General features: G+C 39.1%; 1 protein-coding gene across 3 annotated transcripts in view; it reads left to right on the forward strand.

Moving 5' to 3' along the window:
• The window catches only part of Eip75B (Ecdysone-induced protein 75B), a 117,138-nt gene that overhangs the window by 91,538 nt on the left and 7,629 nt on the right, over window positions 1–17,971 (forward strand). For 2 of the 3 annotated variants that reach the window (XM_086834864.1, XM_020946277.2), the window contains one exon: window positions 6,801–6,945. In XM_086834864.1, coding sequence (XP_086690990.1) covers window positions 6,801–6,945 — 145 coding nt within the window. Of the gene's footprint in view, window positions 1–6,800; window positions 6,946–15,217; window positions 16,211–17,971 lie in introns of those variants that run through there. The other variant, XM_020946278.2, reaches the window with a different exon arrangement.

Raw genomic sequence — 17,971 nt, forward strand, 5'->3', positions numbered from 1 at the left:
TCCCCACAGCTCCCTCTCTCCCTCTCGCTCTCACAGTGTTGATACCATTTTCTTTAAGGTTATTGCAGTGCAATGTCCTCAATTGTCGGTCGCCTTGGTTTGAGCTTTTTGCTTTTGTTGCTGCCTTTTTCGGGAGCTCAGATGCTGTCGCAATGTCCCTTGCACTCGCTCTCTCTCTCACACTCTCTCACTCTATCCTTTTCTTTCTCTATATATGGTCTGTCTCTTTCTGTAGCTGCAGTTTGCCCTTCGCCTGGCACACAAAATGTGAAATGTGAAAGGTATTTCCGTTTTATTGTGTGTTTGTGGCTCCAATTCCGGACCTCCTCCAATATTGGTTTTATGTGTTGTGTTGATTTCTGATTTGTCATCGTTAGTTTTGTGGCTTTTGCGGTCACAATATGATAGTTAGAGTGGGAAAAGCATTAAATAATGGTTAGCCACAGAAATGGAAGTTAATCTGTGTACCGAAAATGCCTTAATTATGTTGATTAATGTGGGGGGAAAAAGGGACTATGGATTTGATTTTAGGTTGTGATTATTTAAGTAAATAAATTATAGGAATTGAAGTAAAGAAATGGATTTTATATATCTCGAAAACATGTTGTTTTCTTTAAATAATGTTTAGGTTATGATTTTCTACTTCAAAATAATTACAAACTATTTTAAAACCTTGTAGGGTTTTGTTTATTAGTTGCCAGACTACAAATTCTGTTTAAATAATTGCAAAATAAATCAAATAATGATTTCTTATTAGGTATTTTATATTTTAAATATTACTTAAATATTTTTAATGCTTATTTTGGGTATTAAACAATGTTCTTTACTCTCCCAAATCCCTTGCAAAAGCAAAGCTAACAGAAAACAAGCAAAGACAAGCGAATGCAAATGCAATAGCAATAGCAAAAGCAATAGTAAAAGCAATTGCAAAAGCAATAGCAATAGCAATAGCAATAGCACAATAACAACTATTGCAAGGCGACCATGAAGGCATCGAGTTGAACGAACTGAGCCAAGCAGCGCAGCGGCAGAGCCAGCGACTGCAGAAGTGACGTCAATGAGCGCGAGGCCAAATGGCGAGTGTGTGTGTGCTGTGGGTGAGGGGGAGGATTTGTTGTGGGAGAGGATGAGTGCGACTGCTGCTCCCTCCTTTTTTTGTGTGCCTACGTGCGGCTGACCTCGTGTTGCTTTTACTACAGAAAACATGAGAGAGAACAAGAAGAGAGCGGGGAGCATAAGGAATGCAGAGTGAAAGAGAGAGAGGGAGGGGTGAATTATCCTTGGTGGCTTGGCTGGGAGCGTTGACCTCTGACCTGAATGGGCGGCCAGGCGCAGGTCGCACGGTTGTAATTCGAACATAATTTATTTACACATCATATCACACTTTTTTTTTGGCCAACCAGCAGCAAGTATTTATGTACAGTAGGACATCTCTATGAGGAAAATCCTAGACATTTTGATACAGAACTACCTCAGAAATTGATGTATATTTAAAATCGATCTAAATAAGGGTTAAAAAATATACTAAACAATGGATTTTCTTACAAAATTATGCTAGATAGTGAATTAGGAAGCCATTTTATTAGTTGTACAATTTTGTAGCATACTTTTCAGGGCTATTTCAATTGGTTTTTGGAGTTTCACAACTTTTTATGATTTTCTTTTACTAAATAATGTTTTTAAAGAAAGATTTTATTTCCAAAAAATACTAATACTTCTTTTAAAAGGTAATTAAAATTTTTTTCTTTAATTGATTCATTCCTTCCTTTATTTCAACTTAATCCCTCGTTCAAAATATAAGACCTTCTTTCAAGTTAACGAAATTTGACTGTAATGCCTTCGTTGAGTTATTAGCAACTGTCCAATAAACTTCAAGACGAGCTTGACGAATGAGCGTTGAATGAACTGTAAAAGCTAAAGCGCCATAAAGTTCCGGATCGGATTTGAAGACCCCCAAAATGAGTCCCAAAAACCTGGGGCACGTGCTAATTGATGACGCATCGAGTGAGTGTGGAAAGAAAGGGGAAGAGTTCTTAAAGCCCAACAAACGATCGTCGTTATGACAGGAGATTAGGTATTGTCTGTCTTCTTATTCGTCTTATTCTTCTATTCTCTTTGTTTGTTTATGTGGGCGGTTGACGTACCAAAGAGAACATAAAGAAAGAAAGGAAAAAGATAGAGGCAAAATAGAAGTGGCGATCGGTTGGGAAGTTTCCGTATATTTTCGGAAAGGAGTCTAGAATTTATAATACATTTTTTTAGTTAGGGGTTATTAAAACTTTAATTTGTCGAACAAATTGTAATATAGAAGAAGTCAGTTTTCTTTCTGGATGAAACAAAAATAGTATACATTTATCAAACTTCAACACAAATCTATCCACGCTTTCCATTGATTTTCCCATGAATATTTTTGGACCTGCTCAACAGTTCTTTTGCGACGATCGACAATTGATCGATCGGTCGAATTCGTGTCAAGTTCCGACGGTAGCCCCCCAAAAAAACAAAAAAATAAATAAATAAACCTGAAAGCAAAACAAAGAATGCAAAAAGAACCGAAACAGAACAGAAATCTTGGTCAAGCAGTTGGAGCACCGATCGTGCCAACAGGTAGGCGGTTTTGCAATAAAAAAAAGCATATACAGGCGGTGAAATAAACAACGAACCCCCCGCGGCATAGAATCATTCATTAAAAGAACCCAAAAAAAAATTAAAAACAATATTACCAACAAATGTGCCAAAAGCAGAGCCGAAAAAGAAAATTATTTAACAAACAAACAAAGAATGAATTATAAAATGACGTTGCGGATCAAAAAGTGTGGGGAACCGCCAAAAGAAGAGAGGGCTATATGGGGACAGAGAGAGAGGGAGCCATATTGCTGTGTGCTTGTGTGCTCTGTGGAAGTGCTCTCACTTTCTTTTGAAACTTGTTATTCGCTTTGCCACCAGAGTTCATTCACATTTGGCCACGCCACCACGGGAGAAAGAGCGCCACACACAGAGAGGGAGATAGAGAGAGAGAGAGGGAGCAAGAACTACAGAGGTGGGAGCTGTTAAGAGCGGGAGAGAAGTGGGACAGCTGTTTTGTTCCCGAAAGTTCCCTGCTGCGGCTGCTGCTGCTGCTGCTGCAGCATTGAAATGAGTGCAAATCTCTTGACTCACTCACCTCCCCCACTCCTCCAATGAGTACAATGACCTCGGCTTTTCAAACTCACACAAAAAAAAATCGTAAAAATTTGGTTTTAAAAAAAATGTGTGCAAATTTTTTAATTGCCAAAGATTTCCTTGGACGCATTTCGACACTCCCTCCCCACCGCCGTCGCCCCATCCTACCCGATTTGAAGCCAAGCCCACCTGAGGTTTCTGTGTCGTTGACCGACCGCCACAGCTCAAAAAATTGCAGCAGCAAAAAAAAAAAAGAATACAAAAAGCAGTAAAGCCAAAGAAATAAGAGAACATATCTGGCTTGCAAGCGAATTTGCATGCAAAATGCATTGAGAGCGAAGCGCTCTCTTGCTTATCGCTCGCTCGGTCGACTTCGGGCTGGCGTTCGGCTTTTGTGGCGTTCGGCTACGTATGTAGCCCTCTCTCTCTCTCTCTCTCTCGCTCGGCAGCTCCACATTCGAAGGTGGCTGACCGAAATGTGGGTCACGACAATGGCGGGTTCGTTGAACTGAACCACCGCAGCCTCAGCCTCAGTCGCTGTCGCTGTCGCTGTTGCCGTTTGCTGGCCGCGTCTCTGCTGACGTCGTTTTGGGGGGCTTTTTGGTTACGTAGCTAGTGTGGGAAAGAGATGGAGCGAGCGACTTATGTGTGTGCATTATTTGGCCCAAAAAAAATAAATAAAACCAAACAGCAAAATGACAATGCGCACAAAATATTATTTAATACATTTATTAAATCATCTGGCCCCGCACTCGGCCTGGAGTTCATCGAACTAAGAGACTGATTGCGGGAAAAATATTTGCTCAAGCGAATTGTTTGCATTTTGTTAATTAGGCGGGGACTGTCTTCAAATTTAGGTCATATTTGTTGTTTAAAAAATAATAACAAAAAAACAGCTGGAAAATAGGCTAGATTTTTAAGAAAAATAGGATTGTTTTAAAAAAAAAAAAAAAAATAGTAACGAGTGTTGCAAAAATTGGCCAACCTTTTAGTTGAGAATTCTAATGAATTCCAGCTAAAATTCCCAACTTGCAAGTTGGCAAAGCCCCAAAAGTATTTACTCGTAATACTTTTATTCCATTTTCATTATTATTTATGAATTAATCTACCCAAAAATAAAGTAATTTCTGGAAAGCACACCCCCAACATTCCCTCGCTTTTGGTGACCCCAAAGTAGGGGGCCTGTGCGGGAGCCATCGCTCCAGATCTGGGATCCTCTTAGGCCTGTCACAGCGCCCTCCCCCATATCAATTAATCTTATTTGTCACTCATTTATATCGGAACACGAGCAAACACACAATACACAATCGAACACATGAACGCTGAAAGCTGAAAGCTGAACGCCCCTCTGTTGTTATCAAACAAAGCTGATCAGTCAGGTGGCAGTGGCAGCAGCAGCAGCAGCTACCTGAGATGGCTGTGCCAGTGCCTGGGCTACCTACCTGGGAAATCAGGGTGTCGCGTGGGTGTTCCAAGAATTGTTTACCAGGCGCCCCCGCTGCAACAGCAGCAGCAACAGCAACAGCAGCAGCAGCAACATCTATTGTTAGACGCTGGCTTCGCTGTCGACGCTTTGGAGTGAATGTCCTCAGTTGGCACACAAAAACAAAAACACACACAAAACGAAAGAAACAACCAAAGAGAGCGAGAGCGAGAGCGAGAGCGAGAGAGAGAGATTCTCTAGAGAGAAACACGAAGCGACACGAACGAACTTCGGCTGGCAAAGCTTGCTGCGGGCTAGCTTTGTGTTGCTTGCTGGACTGGCGCTGCTTTCATTCGCAAATCGCTCGTCGTTGGAAACTGTACCGAGCAAGAAAAGCGCGCGAAAACTCATAATCACAATTTGAATAAATCAAGCGAAAGAAAGAGAGATAGCCAAGCAGCAACACATGTTCAATAGCAAATAATAGCAATTATTTTTGTTGGTGCCAGTGAAGTGAGATTTAAGTGAAGTGCGTGCAATGTTCCTTATTAGCAAATCGTAGAGCAACCAACAATCGAGAGTTCAAGTGTCATTCTGAAGCCAAAAAGCAAACAAAAATCTCTAATTCTAAAATGGTTTGTGCAATGCAAGAGCAGCAGCAGCAGCAGCAGCAGCAGCAACAGCAACAACAGCAGATGCCGCAGCAGCAACATGCCACAACGATAGTGTTGCTGACGGGCAATGGCGGCGGCAATTTGCACATTGTTGCTGCACCGCAGCCAATGCAGCAGCAACATCAGCAACAGCAGCAACAGCAGCAGCAGCAGCTGCAGGTCAAGAGCCAGCAGCTAAAGCAGCAGCATTCGGCATTGGTCAAGTTGCTGGAATCAGCGCCCATCAGCAAGCAACAGCAGACGCCCAAACAAATCATTTACCTGCAACAGCAGCAGCAGCAACAACAGCAGCAGCAACAGCAACCGCAACGCAAAAGACTGAAAAACGAAGCAGCAATCGTACAACAGCAACAGCAAACACCTGCAACATTAGTAAAGACAACCACCAACAATAGCAACATCAGCAAAAACACGCAGACAACAAATAGTATTAGTCAGCAGCAGCAGCAGATTGTGTTGCTGCTGCAGCATCAGCAGCAACAGCAGCCGCAACAACCTGCAACACCAAAGCCATGTGCCGATCTGAGCGCCAAAAATGACAGCGAATCGGGTATCGATGAAGACTGCCCCAACAGCGATGAGGATTGCCCTGCAACTGCCACATCCCTCGATGATAGTGGCAGCAGCAGCTACGAGCAATATCAGTGTCCGTGGAAAAAGATTCGATATGCGCGGGAGCTCAAGCAGCGGGAACTGGAGCAGCAGCAGACCACCACCACCACCACCAGCACCAGCATCCCCAGCCAAGAGCAACAACAGCAGCAACAGCATCAAGAGCAACAACTTGATGTGAAGCCAACTGTTATGCCCAATGGCAACATCAAGCAGCTGCACTGTGATAGTCCCTTTTCCGCGCAAACACACAAGGAGATCGCCAATCTCCTGCGACAACAATCCCAGCAGTCTCAGCAGCAGCAGCAGCAGCAACATCACCTGCAACATCAACAGCAGCAGCAGCAGCAACAGTTACAGCAGCAGCAGCAGCGAAGGGATAGCTCTGACAGCAACTGTTCGCTGATGAGCAACTCGAGCAACTCCAGTGCGGGCAATTGTTGCACCTGCAACAGTGGCAGCAGCAGCGATGAGCAGCAGCTGGACGAAATGGAGGAGGCTCAGGATTCGGGTTGCGATGATGAACTGTGCGAGCAACATCATCAGCGATTGGACTCCTCGCAGCTGAACTATCTGTGCCAGAAGTTCGATGAGAATCTGGACACGGCGCTGAGCAATAGCAGCAGCAACAATGTGGAAAGAAATACACCAGCAACACTACCAGCCACCGAAGATGCAGATGTAGGTTTAATAGGGGATTTAATGATATAGAATATAGAAACATAAAGAAGGGAATGGGCAGGGATCAAGACAAATTTAACCCAAAGCATGCCCAATATCATTTCCTTATAAATAGTATAGTAAATAGTACAAAATATTGAAATCTTCCCATAAATATGGCTTAAAAACCCTAAAATATCTAAAAATTATATATTCTTATAGCTTATTCTTTACTAATCTCTTTTATTTATTTGTTGTATTAATTTCAGGGCTTCTTTCGACGCTCCATCCAGCAAAAGATCCAGTATCGGCCCTGCACCAAAAATCAACAGTGCAGCATTCTGCGTATCAATCGCAATCGCTGTCAATATTGCCGCCTGAAAAAGTGCATTGCCGTTGGCATGAGTCGCGATGGTGAGTCTCAAACATATGTTATCCCTCTATTAGTTATTAAAAACAACAACAACAAATTATGCAAAAATCTAGACGAAAATCAGGGAGTGGGGAGAGGAGGGAAATGAAATGAAATCAAGCTCAGAGACAAATATTAGCTAGCAGCAAATACGAGACACGAAGCGAAGACGAAGCCCAGCCGAACGCCACACGAAGTTCGTTTCGTTGAGTTCAATGACCAGCCATGAACGAAATTTCAGCTCCATGTATGAGTGTGTGCGTAGTTGTATTGCAACATTTAGCTTGGCGCGCGGATTTCACGGCAAAGTAAAAGTTGTCTATTTTGTTTAAACAAATTCCCCAACGAAACGACACAAAGGGAGAAACAATACAAAACAGAAACAGAGACAGCAGAGGGCGAGAGGAGCACACCCGCATGATAAATCGAGAGCAAAGAAGTGTGTGCGCCATTTCGAAATTGTGTTAAAAGTTGAATGAACGCACTTAACCTAAATCCATAATGGAGACAGCAGAGCGAGGCCATCGCTCTCTTGCCTGCTCTCTCTCTCTATCTCTCTCTCCCTCTGTCTTTGTTACGCTGACTGCATTTGTTATTATATTCGAGTTTTGTAATAATTTGTTTAAATTAAGCTCACAGGCCCGGAAAATATTTACAGGAAATAGCGCCAGCAAGAGATTATGAAAGCCACACACACACACACACTTACTTACTCTCAAGCAAGCAGTCCTACACACTCCAACTCTCTCTCTCTCTCATGCACTCTCTTTTCCACGTTCATTGACTTCTCGGCCAGGCGGCCATGTTTGCTGTTTGCAGTGAAAACGAAAACGAAAGTGGTTCATGTTTGTGTGTGTGCGAGAGAGCGAGAGAGAGGGAGAGGGAGAAATACAGTGGGAGAGAAACTGTTTTGTAGGCAACACGCAGACGCGGCCTTTGTGTAATAAATGTAGTATTTGTTGTTGCCATCGATGTTGTAATTGATGGATTAGATTTTGATATTTTTTATTTTGTATTTTCTTGGTTTTTTTGGGTTTTGAAAATAGAGCGCGCGTGTTAGAGGCAATGGGAAAGTAATATGGAAGAAAATATTAATTATTACAAAGAGTATTTAGCTCAAAAATAAATAAAATGATAGTTTTCTAAAACATTTTAGGGGAAATATATCAAATTTATCAATTTGAATAATAGATGATATATAAAATAATATAAAACATTATTTGTTAACGTTTTAAATAATAAATATTGGTTTTTAATAAAGATTTCCAATATTAAAATCGTTCTACCTTTACCCTCAAAAAGACCACTTTGGCAGTATTAATAATTATTACCATTTTAATGCCCTTGTTTACTCTGATGTCCAATCATTTGTTGCTAAAAATCCCATCATTTATTAGCCATCAAATACCGATTTTTTTGAATTTAGCAAATCCTTGAACTAGTTCTGTATCCCAAAGCTAGTGCCAAAAATAAGTCATGTGAACCGAAACAAAAATTCGACCGCCAACCAAATAAACACAGGCAAAAACTCGAACTCGGCAACAGCAATGAAATTAAATGAAATGAAATCGAAAAAAAAATTAAAACACAGAGAAAAACAAAAAAGCAACACAAAAAAAATGTCGAATTGTTTATAATAAAAATGACCGTGTGCTATTTAAGCGACGCCGACAGCAGCAGTAGCGTTTTGCCTTATCTTTCAAGGAAAATTAAAATAAAACGCACACTGAAATAAATAAATAAAATAAATACAAGCGCTCAGCTGCTGCTGCTGCTGCTGCTGCTGCTGCTGATGAACAATTTACAGTTATAAAACAAGAGCAGCTGACCTAGAAAACGCCACGAAATCATATTTTACAACATTTTGTTGTAACCAAAGCGAAAGAAACTACTTTCACTTTTAGTTAAAAAAAAACCCTGAGATAATTGGCGGCCATTTCGAAACACTTTCTTTTTCGGCTCGTTTCGGCTGCTTTCATAATTTCTTTTGCCATAGTAATAGGCGCCATTTTGTTGGTGTTTTTCCCTCACTGTTTTCTTTTTTTTCGTTGTATTTTTTTTGGTATTGCAAAGACACAAAAATAACGCAAGAAATGAAAACGAAACCGAAATTTAGCGCACACAAGCGGCGCCCCCCACAAAAAGCAAAAAAAAAAAAATACAGAAAAAAAAGCGGGGAGCTCAGTTCATTGACCGCCGCTGACGTGCAACAAAACTAGGTCACCAAAGGCAGCGACGCCAGCAGCAGCGCGGCAGTGAAGGTGGTGGCGAATGTGTGTGTGTGTCTCTCTCTGGGAGTGTGTATGTGTGTTTATTGGTGATAGTAAACAGCGAACAATGCACACTCACTGCTCATTATACCCTTGCAGGGTATTATAATTTAATCAGAAGATTGTAACTAACTAAATGAGTTATTTTTGACCCTATAAATCATATATATTCTTGATCAGCATCAACAGACGAGTCAATCTAGCCATTTTAATTATTTCAAAATTTTGTGTGCTATAAATTAAGCTTTAAGGGTATATCCACTTCGACTTCCCCACGCAAGTTTCTAGTTTTGCATTTGATTTTTGTGGATTTGCTTGAAAATTTATTAGTAACAAAAAAGCAAACAAAATAAATAAGAAAAAATAAGGAAAAATAAAATTCAACAATATGTTGTTTAGGTTTTACTCTAGCTATATGTAGATTTTCTATATAAATTCATTTGCCGCCTGTGCCTTGTCTTTATTAGCTGCCACATGCACTTGCACACACACACACACACACACATGCTGGCTTTTAATTGAAATGAACTTAAATTAGCGCGAGGTTAGAGGCAAATTGAAAGTAAATATGCAACACGAGGCAGCCAAAAGGCGCCGACGATTCGAGGAATTGCAAAGATAAAGCTCTTGAAAAGGAGCTCAGAGGAGGCAGAGTGACTAAAATGTCAAAAGTATTGAAAGGGATTTGAGAAATATTGGAATTTTAGGGGTTTTAAAAACAAAATTTGAAATACAATTCTTCCCATAAGAACCTTCTTTAAATATTTTAAAATATTTTTACCAATAAAATAATTTATATTCATAAATAAAAACATTTTAGGCTAACTTTTATCATTTTTAAGCCTTTAAAGTAGCTCAAAAATTATAATTAGTAACTCTAGATAGTTTTGTATTATTTTTATTTAAACATTAAATAGATTGTATATCTATTAGATATGTTTTTAACTTGAAAAGATAACCGCAGCAACAGACATGCACAGCAGCAATTAGTTGCTTTTGCTGCTGCTGCTGGTGTGTTGTCCCCAAAAGCACATAAAATAATCAAACAATTGTCAATTATCGAAGGCACAAGCATTATTTGTATATATACAGAGGCACACATAAATATATAAGCTACAATGTTGTTGCTGCTGTTTTGTTGTTGTCGCAATCATTATTATTTTGAGGCTACACACACACACACACACACACACAGCATGCATGTAGATTTCGCCTTGCCTCGCCGCTGCGAGTGTTTTGAACTTTATTCAGGTCAATTACAAATACATTAAAATGCCAGTGCTACACACAGACACAAAGCTGTTGACTAAAATAATATTGGAGGCTACACTACACGAAATGAAACGAGCGACAACGACGGCGAGAACAAGGAGACACGATTCGACTTGTAGCGGGGTCGTGGGAAGGGGTTCAGTGGCAGGACAGGGAGGGGAGGAGGGGAGGGGGTGAATTTTTGGGGCTGGGCCTTTTGGTGGGAGTTGCTTTTGCGGAGCAGCAGTTCAAGGAGCCTTCGAGACGGGGTGAGTGAGTGAGTGAGTGAGTGAGTGGGCGGTCGCAGCTTCAAGTACAAAATGCTAATAATCAAGTTGAGACTGTGATAATGATGTGGATTTTTATAGTTCTAAAACTGTGTTTTTGGGTTTAGCTTCCAAGTAAAGGTCTTAGCAACAACCTCTTGAACAACCTTTTTAATATTTCTTGACTTAAATTTAAACTCTCATTACTTCTGCTCTTGTCTTTTGTCCATTTTAAGCCCTCCTTTGCTCGCTTATTATACAATTACTTGTTCACTTGTCCGTTGACGTTCATAAGTGAAATCATTTCACGCGTGTCATCCATCACCAAAAAAAAAAGCACAACATAAAACTAGAAACTTTGGAAAGTCGAAGTAGAAATACCCTGGAAGTTTGTAATAGAATTTTTCAATTAAACAGAAAATTCATCATAAATATGATTAAAATATTTGAATACTTTATATCAATATTTTTAAATGACCAATTTTTGGCTAAAATCAAAGTTTAAAAAACTCATAACTAAGCCAAAAAAGCATTGTTTTTAATTCGGAAAACTTTACCATGTTTGTTTTTAAAATATTAGTAAATCTGCATACTCAATTTAAAATAAAAAAACTTGGAAATTTTTATAATTTTTTTTTTTAAATTTAAACCCCTTACAAAATTAGGAAAAAAATTGCAAGTTTGTAATTTCCGCCAAAAATAGCTAGATCTATTCACCTGTTTATGATGATCGAGAACATATATGATTTATAGGGTCACAAATGATTCCTTCACTGACCAAAATGATAATACTCCCCTGCAAGGGTATTAAAACTAAAGGAATGACGAAAAAGAGAGCAGCAGGCAACGGCAGCTGCTTGACAACTTGCTGGATGCTTCTCTTTATTATTATATACATATATATACTTTTTTTTGGTTACATAAAATGTCTCTGGCTGTGCCTTCACCTGCCTGGTTAACGGTGAAATTGCAAAGAAATGAGCGCCAAAAGCCGAAAGCCAAAAGCAAAGCAAAGGCAAAGACAAAGGCAAAGCGAACGTAACAAACTTGTTTTACACGAGACTCTGCCTGGCGTCGCCTACTACGCAAGTTGAACCTTCAAAAGGTTCATTTACCTCGCTGCTGCCAGCAAAGCGAACGAACCGAGCTACAAGCTTCGTCTGGCTGGGCGAGCAAGCTCTCGGGTTTATAGTTGTTTTTTTTTTCATATTATTTTTTTTTTTTCTTCTGCTCGAAATAAAAAATGTACTTTCGCTTTTTTCAATGCCTCGGCGCCAAAAAACTAGTTTTCCAGCAGCTCTCAGTGAGAGAGCAGCATACAGAGAGAGAGAGAGAGAGAGAGAGCAGATGTTGCAGCAAATGTTGCAGTTGCAGTTGCTGTCGAGTTCAACGACTTTTGTAAAATTTCTCGAAGGTTTCGCATTGCAACATCAGCGAGCAGGAGAGCAGCCGAGCCAGTGAGCTCGCAACTTGTTCGAAGCTGCATTTGCATTGGCTCGCTCTCGCTCTCTCTCTCTCGGTATCTTTGTGCTGCTCTCTCCCTCTCTCGGCGTGCTGAATGCTGTTCATTGCACTCGGCCTCGATTCGTTCGACTGCAATATTCGCAGGCACTGCTAGAAGGGGGTTTAAGGGGGGTGGGGGGGGGAGGGCACAACGACTCTGGCAGTTTTGTCGCCGAGTGCAGCGACTCTTATTTGGGTCAGGCACGGTCATTCGCCTTTTTGCCAACGGTTCGCCTTGGCGGGCAATTTTTATTTGAAAATGATTAGACACGAAATGGAAAATGGAATTATTTTTCATGCTTTATATGCATTTTATTTTTCAAAAAGTCTGCTCGATTTGCGGCTTAGCTTGACCCAATTTGATTTTGAGCACAGCAAAGTCAAGTGAACTTGTAAACAAGTTGGTAATAGATTTTGGTAATAAAGGTCAAGGGGGCGGATAAGAAGGGGTTAGTAATACTTACATAATATTTTATAAAATTATATTTGATGTTTTAAAATGATCTGAAAAGAAATAAAATAAAGAAATAAATTAAAAACTTGATTTTAACAATATTACGCATACGCCCTGTATCCCTTGAAAAGTACCCTCTTTGTTTTGAATTTTTTCCCATTTTTCTCCCTTGTATTTTCCACTTTATCGATGATTTGTTATGAAATGAAATGAAACGCATTGCATATGACCTTTTTTTTTGTTTCTGTTAAATTAATAATATGGCACAGGGTCTATACTTCTACCCTGAGCATTCCGTGCGTTTGGCGACCTCCCCGACGACGCTTGTTTCATTGAGACATTTTTTCATGACCCACAAAAAGCGAACAACGAAGGCTTCAAATCGAAAATAAAATTACTCAAGCGCTTTCCTTTTTGTTTATTTTCGAAGAAATTTCAAGAAAAACTTCAAAACAGAAAAAAAGTCGAGACAAGTTTATTATTATTATTGTTATTATTATTATTCGGCCCCCTTTCTTTGGTGTCATTTTTGACTCTTTCCACTCTTTCCACACACTCTTTCGATCGCGTTGTAAACAACTTACGCAAGCAGACCGAAGACCAAAGACCGAAAAAAAAACAAAACAAAACAAAACCAAAGCAACAGCAATTGTGTCGCTTATGTGAGTTTACGTAAAGCCATTCCATCCAGAGGTGTCTTTTTTTTTGTTTTGTGTGAATCACCATAGCCGAAAGTAGGCCCATCTCTCTCTATCTCTCTATCTTTCCATCTTTCTCTGACTCTTTTTTGCTTGCAAAGTTTAATGAACTTTACAAAAAAACGTAGAGTAAACAACTAGTTTGATTTTCTCGTTTATTATTTCCCCGTAATTCAGGAAGTCAAACAAATAACAAGAGATCATAAACACATTTTTTTTTTGTTGAGATTTAGAAAGCAACTTGACACAAGGCTTTAAACACACACATGGTGTTTGTTTGTTGTGCCTTTATGGTGTTTATGTGTGAAATGAGGACGACGCAGTGAAAGTGAAACTTGTTAATTGGCTTTTAATTGCCGGCATTATTGTGAATGTCAATTATGGCCCAAAGCAATGCTATTGAACTGGTTTTAAGCAGAAGAAGAGGGAATTATATAAAGTTTTGAGACGTAAATAACAAGAAACTAGGGGAAATATTTAATAAAATATTAAAAATATAAAATTTATAATAAATATTTATATATATATAATCAAGACACTATCAAAATGAGGTCATATGCATTACAGGAAATATATTTTAAGCCCTCAAAACCTGTTCATTTTTTGGGGTCACCCTTTCCCCTGCTCCACTCCCCCTTTCTCGTTGCTTCCAGTTCGTCTGCCGCCCCAATCTTTGTTACTTGTTATGCAACCCATTTAGGCCCAAAACAGCGGCAGTTTGTTGACCAATCGACTGATGTTGCTTGCATTTCCACGGCACGCACGAAAATTTCTCGTTGCTTCGACCCCTCTTTCTCCCCCCCAAAAAAAATTGAGCCAAACAACTTTCACTTTTACTTTCCTCGCGCCGACGGAATGATTATTAAATGTTTGCTTCGTTACGTTTCTGTGGCCTCATTCGAGCGGCTAAGTTCATTGACCAGCCGAAAACCGAAACCGAAGCAACCAGAAACGATGCGATGACAAAGCCTCCCTTCTTCACCCCCTCTTTCAGTGGGTTTCTATGGATAAATTAAACAATAAACTGGAGCGATTGTGAGTCATAATGTGAATTGATAATATTTCTAGTAAATCTGCATGTAAATGCAGGTGTTACCTGTTGCCAACATGTCGTATGAGTAATGTTTGCTACTAAAATATCACTCATACGCAGTGAGGAACGTAGCAAAAGTGCAAAAATACGTACAAGTACGGCGAAAGCTCCAGAAAAGCTTTGAGTAATTCAACACGAAGTACTCTTAAGTGGTGAAAAGCTTTTGGGGGTGTAAAGAGAATAATTCTCTAGGAATCTCTTCGAGTCTCTTTAAGTTTGTTGAACTTGTTTTTAGGTAAAGAGAGTAAGAAAGAGCACTGCCCTTAAAAAATATGAAAAATAACAAGAGCTGATGACAAGCTTATCAGAAAAGCTTATCAGTGCTTGAACTTGCTTTGTTTTTGCAAAAGGGTCATTGTTTTACGATATTAAGTACAATAAATGAATAAATAAAAGATAAAATATAATGCGATGATATAAATAATACTTAGAATATATAGTTATATTTGTTTTAACTAACTTAAAAGTAATGCTAATTTTTATAGCAAGAAATAATATAATTTTACAAAAATCTATATATATTTAAAATTTTACTTTATTTAATTCCTACATTCTTTGCCTTAAAAAAACTCCCCCTAAATAATAATGAAATATTTAGAGCACATTTCATTACCTTATCACTGGCTCTCTTAATGGTTGGTTAATCATCACCAAAGAGCTTTGTGTCTCTCTTTAGCCCCCCTCTTTCTCACTCTCTCTCGATGACTTTAGCGGCTTTCGGCTCTCTGTGTGTTTTTGTTCGAGTTTCCCCCTTGTCTGTTGTTGTGCTTCGCTTTTGGCGGCAGCTGAAGCTCAGTTGCCGCCGTCATTGAGGTTCGCTCTCCGGCACCGATATACCGATACCGATGCCGATGTCGATGCCCCGATACCTTTGGGGTATATTCGTAACGCGCTTTGGCTTTTACAGTTAGTCGCGTTCGAGACCTTGTCAAGTTTTGTCATGTTAGCCAGCAGCGATCCGCGGGATCCGAAGTAAGCCGAGAGCCAAGCAGCGCGCGAGTGCGAATAGTTAATAACAGTAAATTAAACCACATATAAATTAATAAATTAATTACAAGCAACTAAAACACAACAAGAGTTGCCCAAAGTGTCCAAAGCCAGTTAATGTGAAGAAAAGTTGACCGAGTCTCCCACAAAAAAAATAATAAATAAAAAAAACACACACACACCACTCGTCTGTCTGGATTACGCGCTAAAAATTAAGAAATATAAAATCTAAAATACAAAACCACTAATTTATTTGCTAAATATTTAACAACAAAAAATAATAAGAATAATACAAATCCAAGTGAAACAAAAAACCCAGAAGCAAAGAAAGTTCCTCTCTCGCAAAATAAAACGAAAACAGCAGTTAATTAAAAAATATTTAACCGAGTTTTTAGTGCAAATAAGATAACAAGTTACTCAAAAAATCCAAATATTTATATTGTACCTGAGAGTTCTCTCCAACCAAAGCTGTGTGTGTGCCAAATAAAAAAAGAAAATTCAAAACCAAGTAAAAAATTCAAAAGAATATTTGTAAAGAATTATATCTTACAAAATTAAAAACAAAATACTTAATGACCGCGTTGAACTGAGTGGTTTTTGTGCCCTCCAAGGGAAAAGTGACCAAGTCAAGATCCAAAATTGTCAAAATAAATCCAAAAAGCATATAAAAAACATACAAAAATGGGCGAAGAATTGCCAATATTGAAGGGCATACTCAAAGGCAATGTCAACTATCACAATGCCCGTAAGTTTCTATCAGAATCGAGGGATTTTTTATAAACAATTTCCATCGGCTGAAACAATGCAAGACGAAAGTTAGAAAGTGAAAGAGCTCAAACCAATTTCCCTAAGCCCGACTGACACAGATTTGGCCAAAAGCGCAGAAAAAAAGAGTTAAAATTAAAATAACACCCAGCTTTCGGTTTCCAAAAGAAAAAGAAACAACAAAAAAAAATCGTACCAGAGAAATGCAAGCATTCTGAGATTCTCTACTTTTGATTGGCTTTATTTTCCTCCACTCATTTTGTTTACCTTTTTTTTAACTCCATCTAACTATGGCTTCAAACAAATACAGTGGAGACTTGTTATAGAGAAAATAAACTTAAAACTAAATAGATTTCTAAAGCTATACAAATATCCTCTTTCCTAAAATTCCTGTTATTTAGAAAGGGAAATTCTTGCTTCTAGGGAAGTTTTATTAGCATTGCACTGTTCACACTGCTGAGTCCCCACTGTACCCGCCACAATCAACACACACAAAAAAAAAAAAGCGAGCGCCATTGAAGTGTTGACCTCGTTTATAAACATACAATATTTTTTTTTTCTTTGCTGCGGAAGAGCTTTAAACTTGAATCGAAACTCCAGCGAAGGCGACAGCTTCGGCTTCGGCGTTTTGCGTTTGCTATTTTCTACAAGAAGAGCGAAAGAAACCGCGAGAGAGCGGTCGCGTCGGCGCGTTGGAAAGTTGGAACGCTCTAATTTCTACGCGCAGCGCTTCCAAGCTGCTGCGCCTGCGCAGAGTCGGCTTCATTTTCCATTTCGTTTGACCTGGATTTCGCTGCCCGCCAACTGGGTCACACTCTCTTGCCGGTTAACTCTCCCTATCTCTCTCTCTCTCTCTCTGTCTCTCTGTCTCTCTGTCTCTCTATCTCAGTTGGCAGCCGTGGAAAACGCATGGAAAACGCTATTTCACTTTTCTGTGCCAGAGTCAAATTTTTTTCTGAACTAGCGGCAGATTTCTTTTGACATTGAAAAGTTGGCCAAACATTTGTCAGATTTGTTGTATTTTTTTTTTTTGTTTGTTTAAAGTCAGGGGAAAAGTTTTACAAAAAAAAGATTAAGTTGAAAAAGGAAGTTTGGGTACAAAGGGAAATGTAGAAAAAATTCCCCTGTTCCAGTATTGGAAAAAGCCTTTTGAAAATTTCCTAGGTTTACTGCAATACTTGTAAAGTATATATAAGATACATTTTTAAATATCTTATAAAGTATTTAGTTGATCAAATAAGCTTCTGTAAATCTTATAAATATTTTAATTAATATTTACGAGCCTTTACTTTAAAAAACTTAACTAATTTGATTGATAAAACCTCTTAAATTTTAAGATAATCTCTTCTTAATCTCCTTTAAACCTTTAATCTCACTGTCCCTCCCTTTAGTTCCTCTTTTTCTTACTCTCAAGTGCGAAAAACGTGACCGCAAACGTGCCTGATTTGTTTTTTTTTTTGTTCTCTCCCTGTTTATTGGTGAAATGTGAAAGTTCACCCACATACAAATTTTTGTTTCGGTTGCGGCCAGAGGCAGAAATTAAAAATCTAAAAAAAAAAAGAGAAAGTGTAACAGAGAAGAGGAGAGTGTAGATCGAAGACTGAAGAGTAGAGACTGAAGACTGACAGACTGTGGCAACACGAAGCAGCTGAGGCAATGACCCACTTTGAAGGGAACTTCCTGCGTGACAACAGGACAACCAACCGTACAACAGCTGTCCCTTGCACCTGCCGGGGCACTC

Source organism: Drosophila serrata, unplaced genomic scaffold (genome assembly GCF_035046125.1).
Source record: "Drosophila serrata isolate PLE 108 unplaced genomic scaffold, ASM3504612v1 contig_2, whole genome shotgun sequence".
Lineage (NCBI taxonomy): Eukaryota > Metazoa > Arthropoda > Insecta > Diptera > Drosophilidae > Drosophila > Drosophila serrata.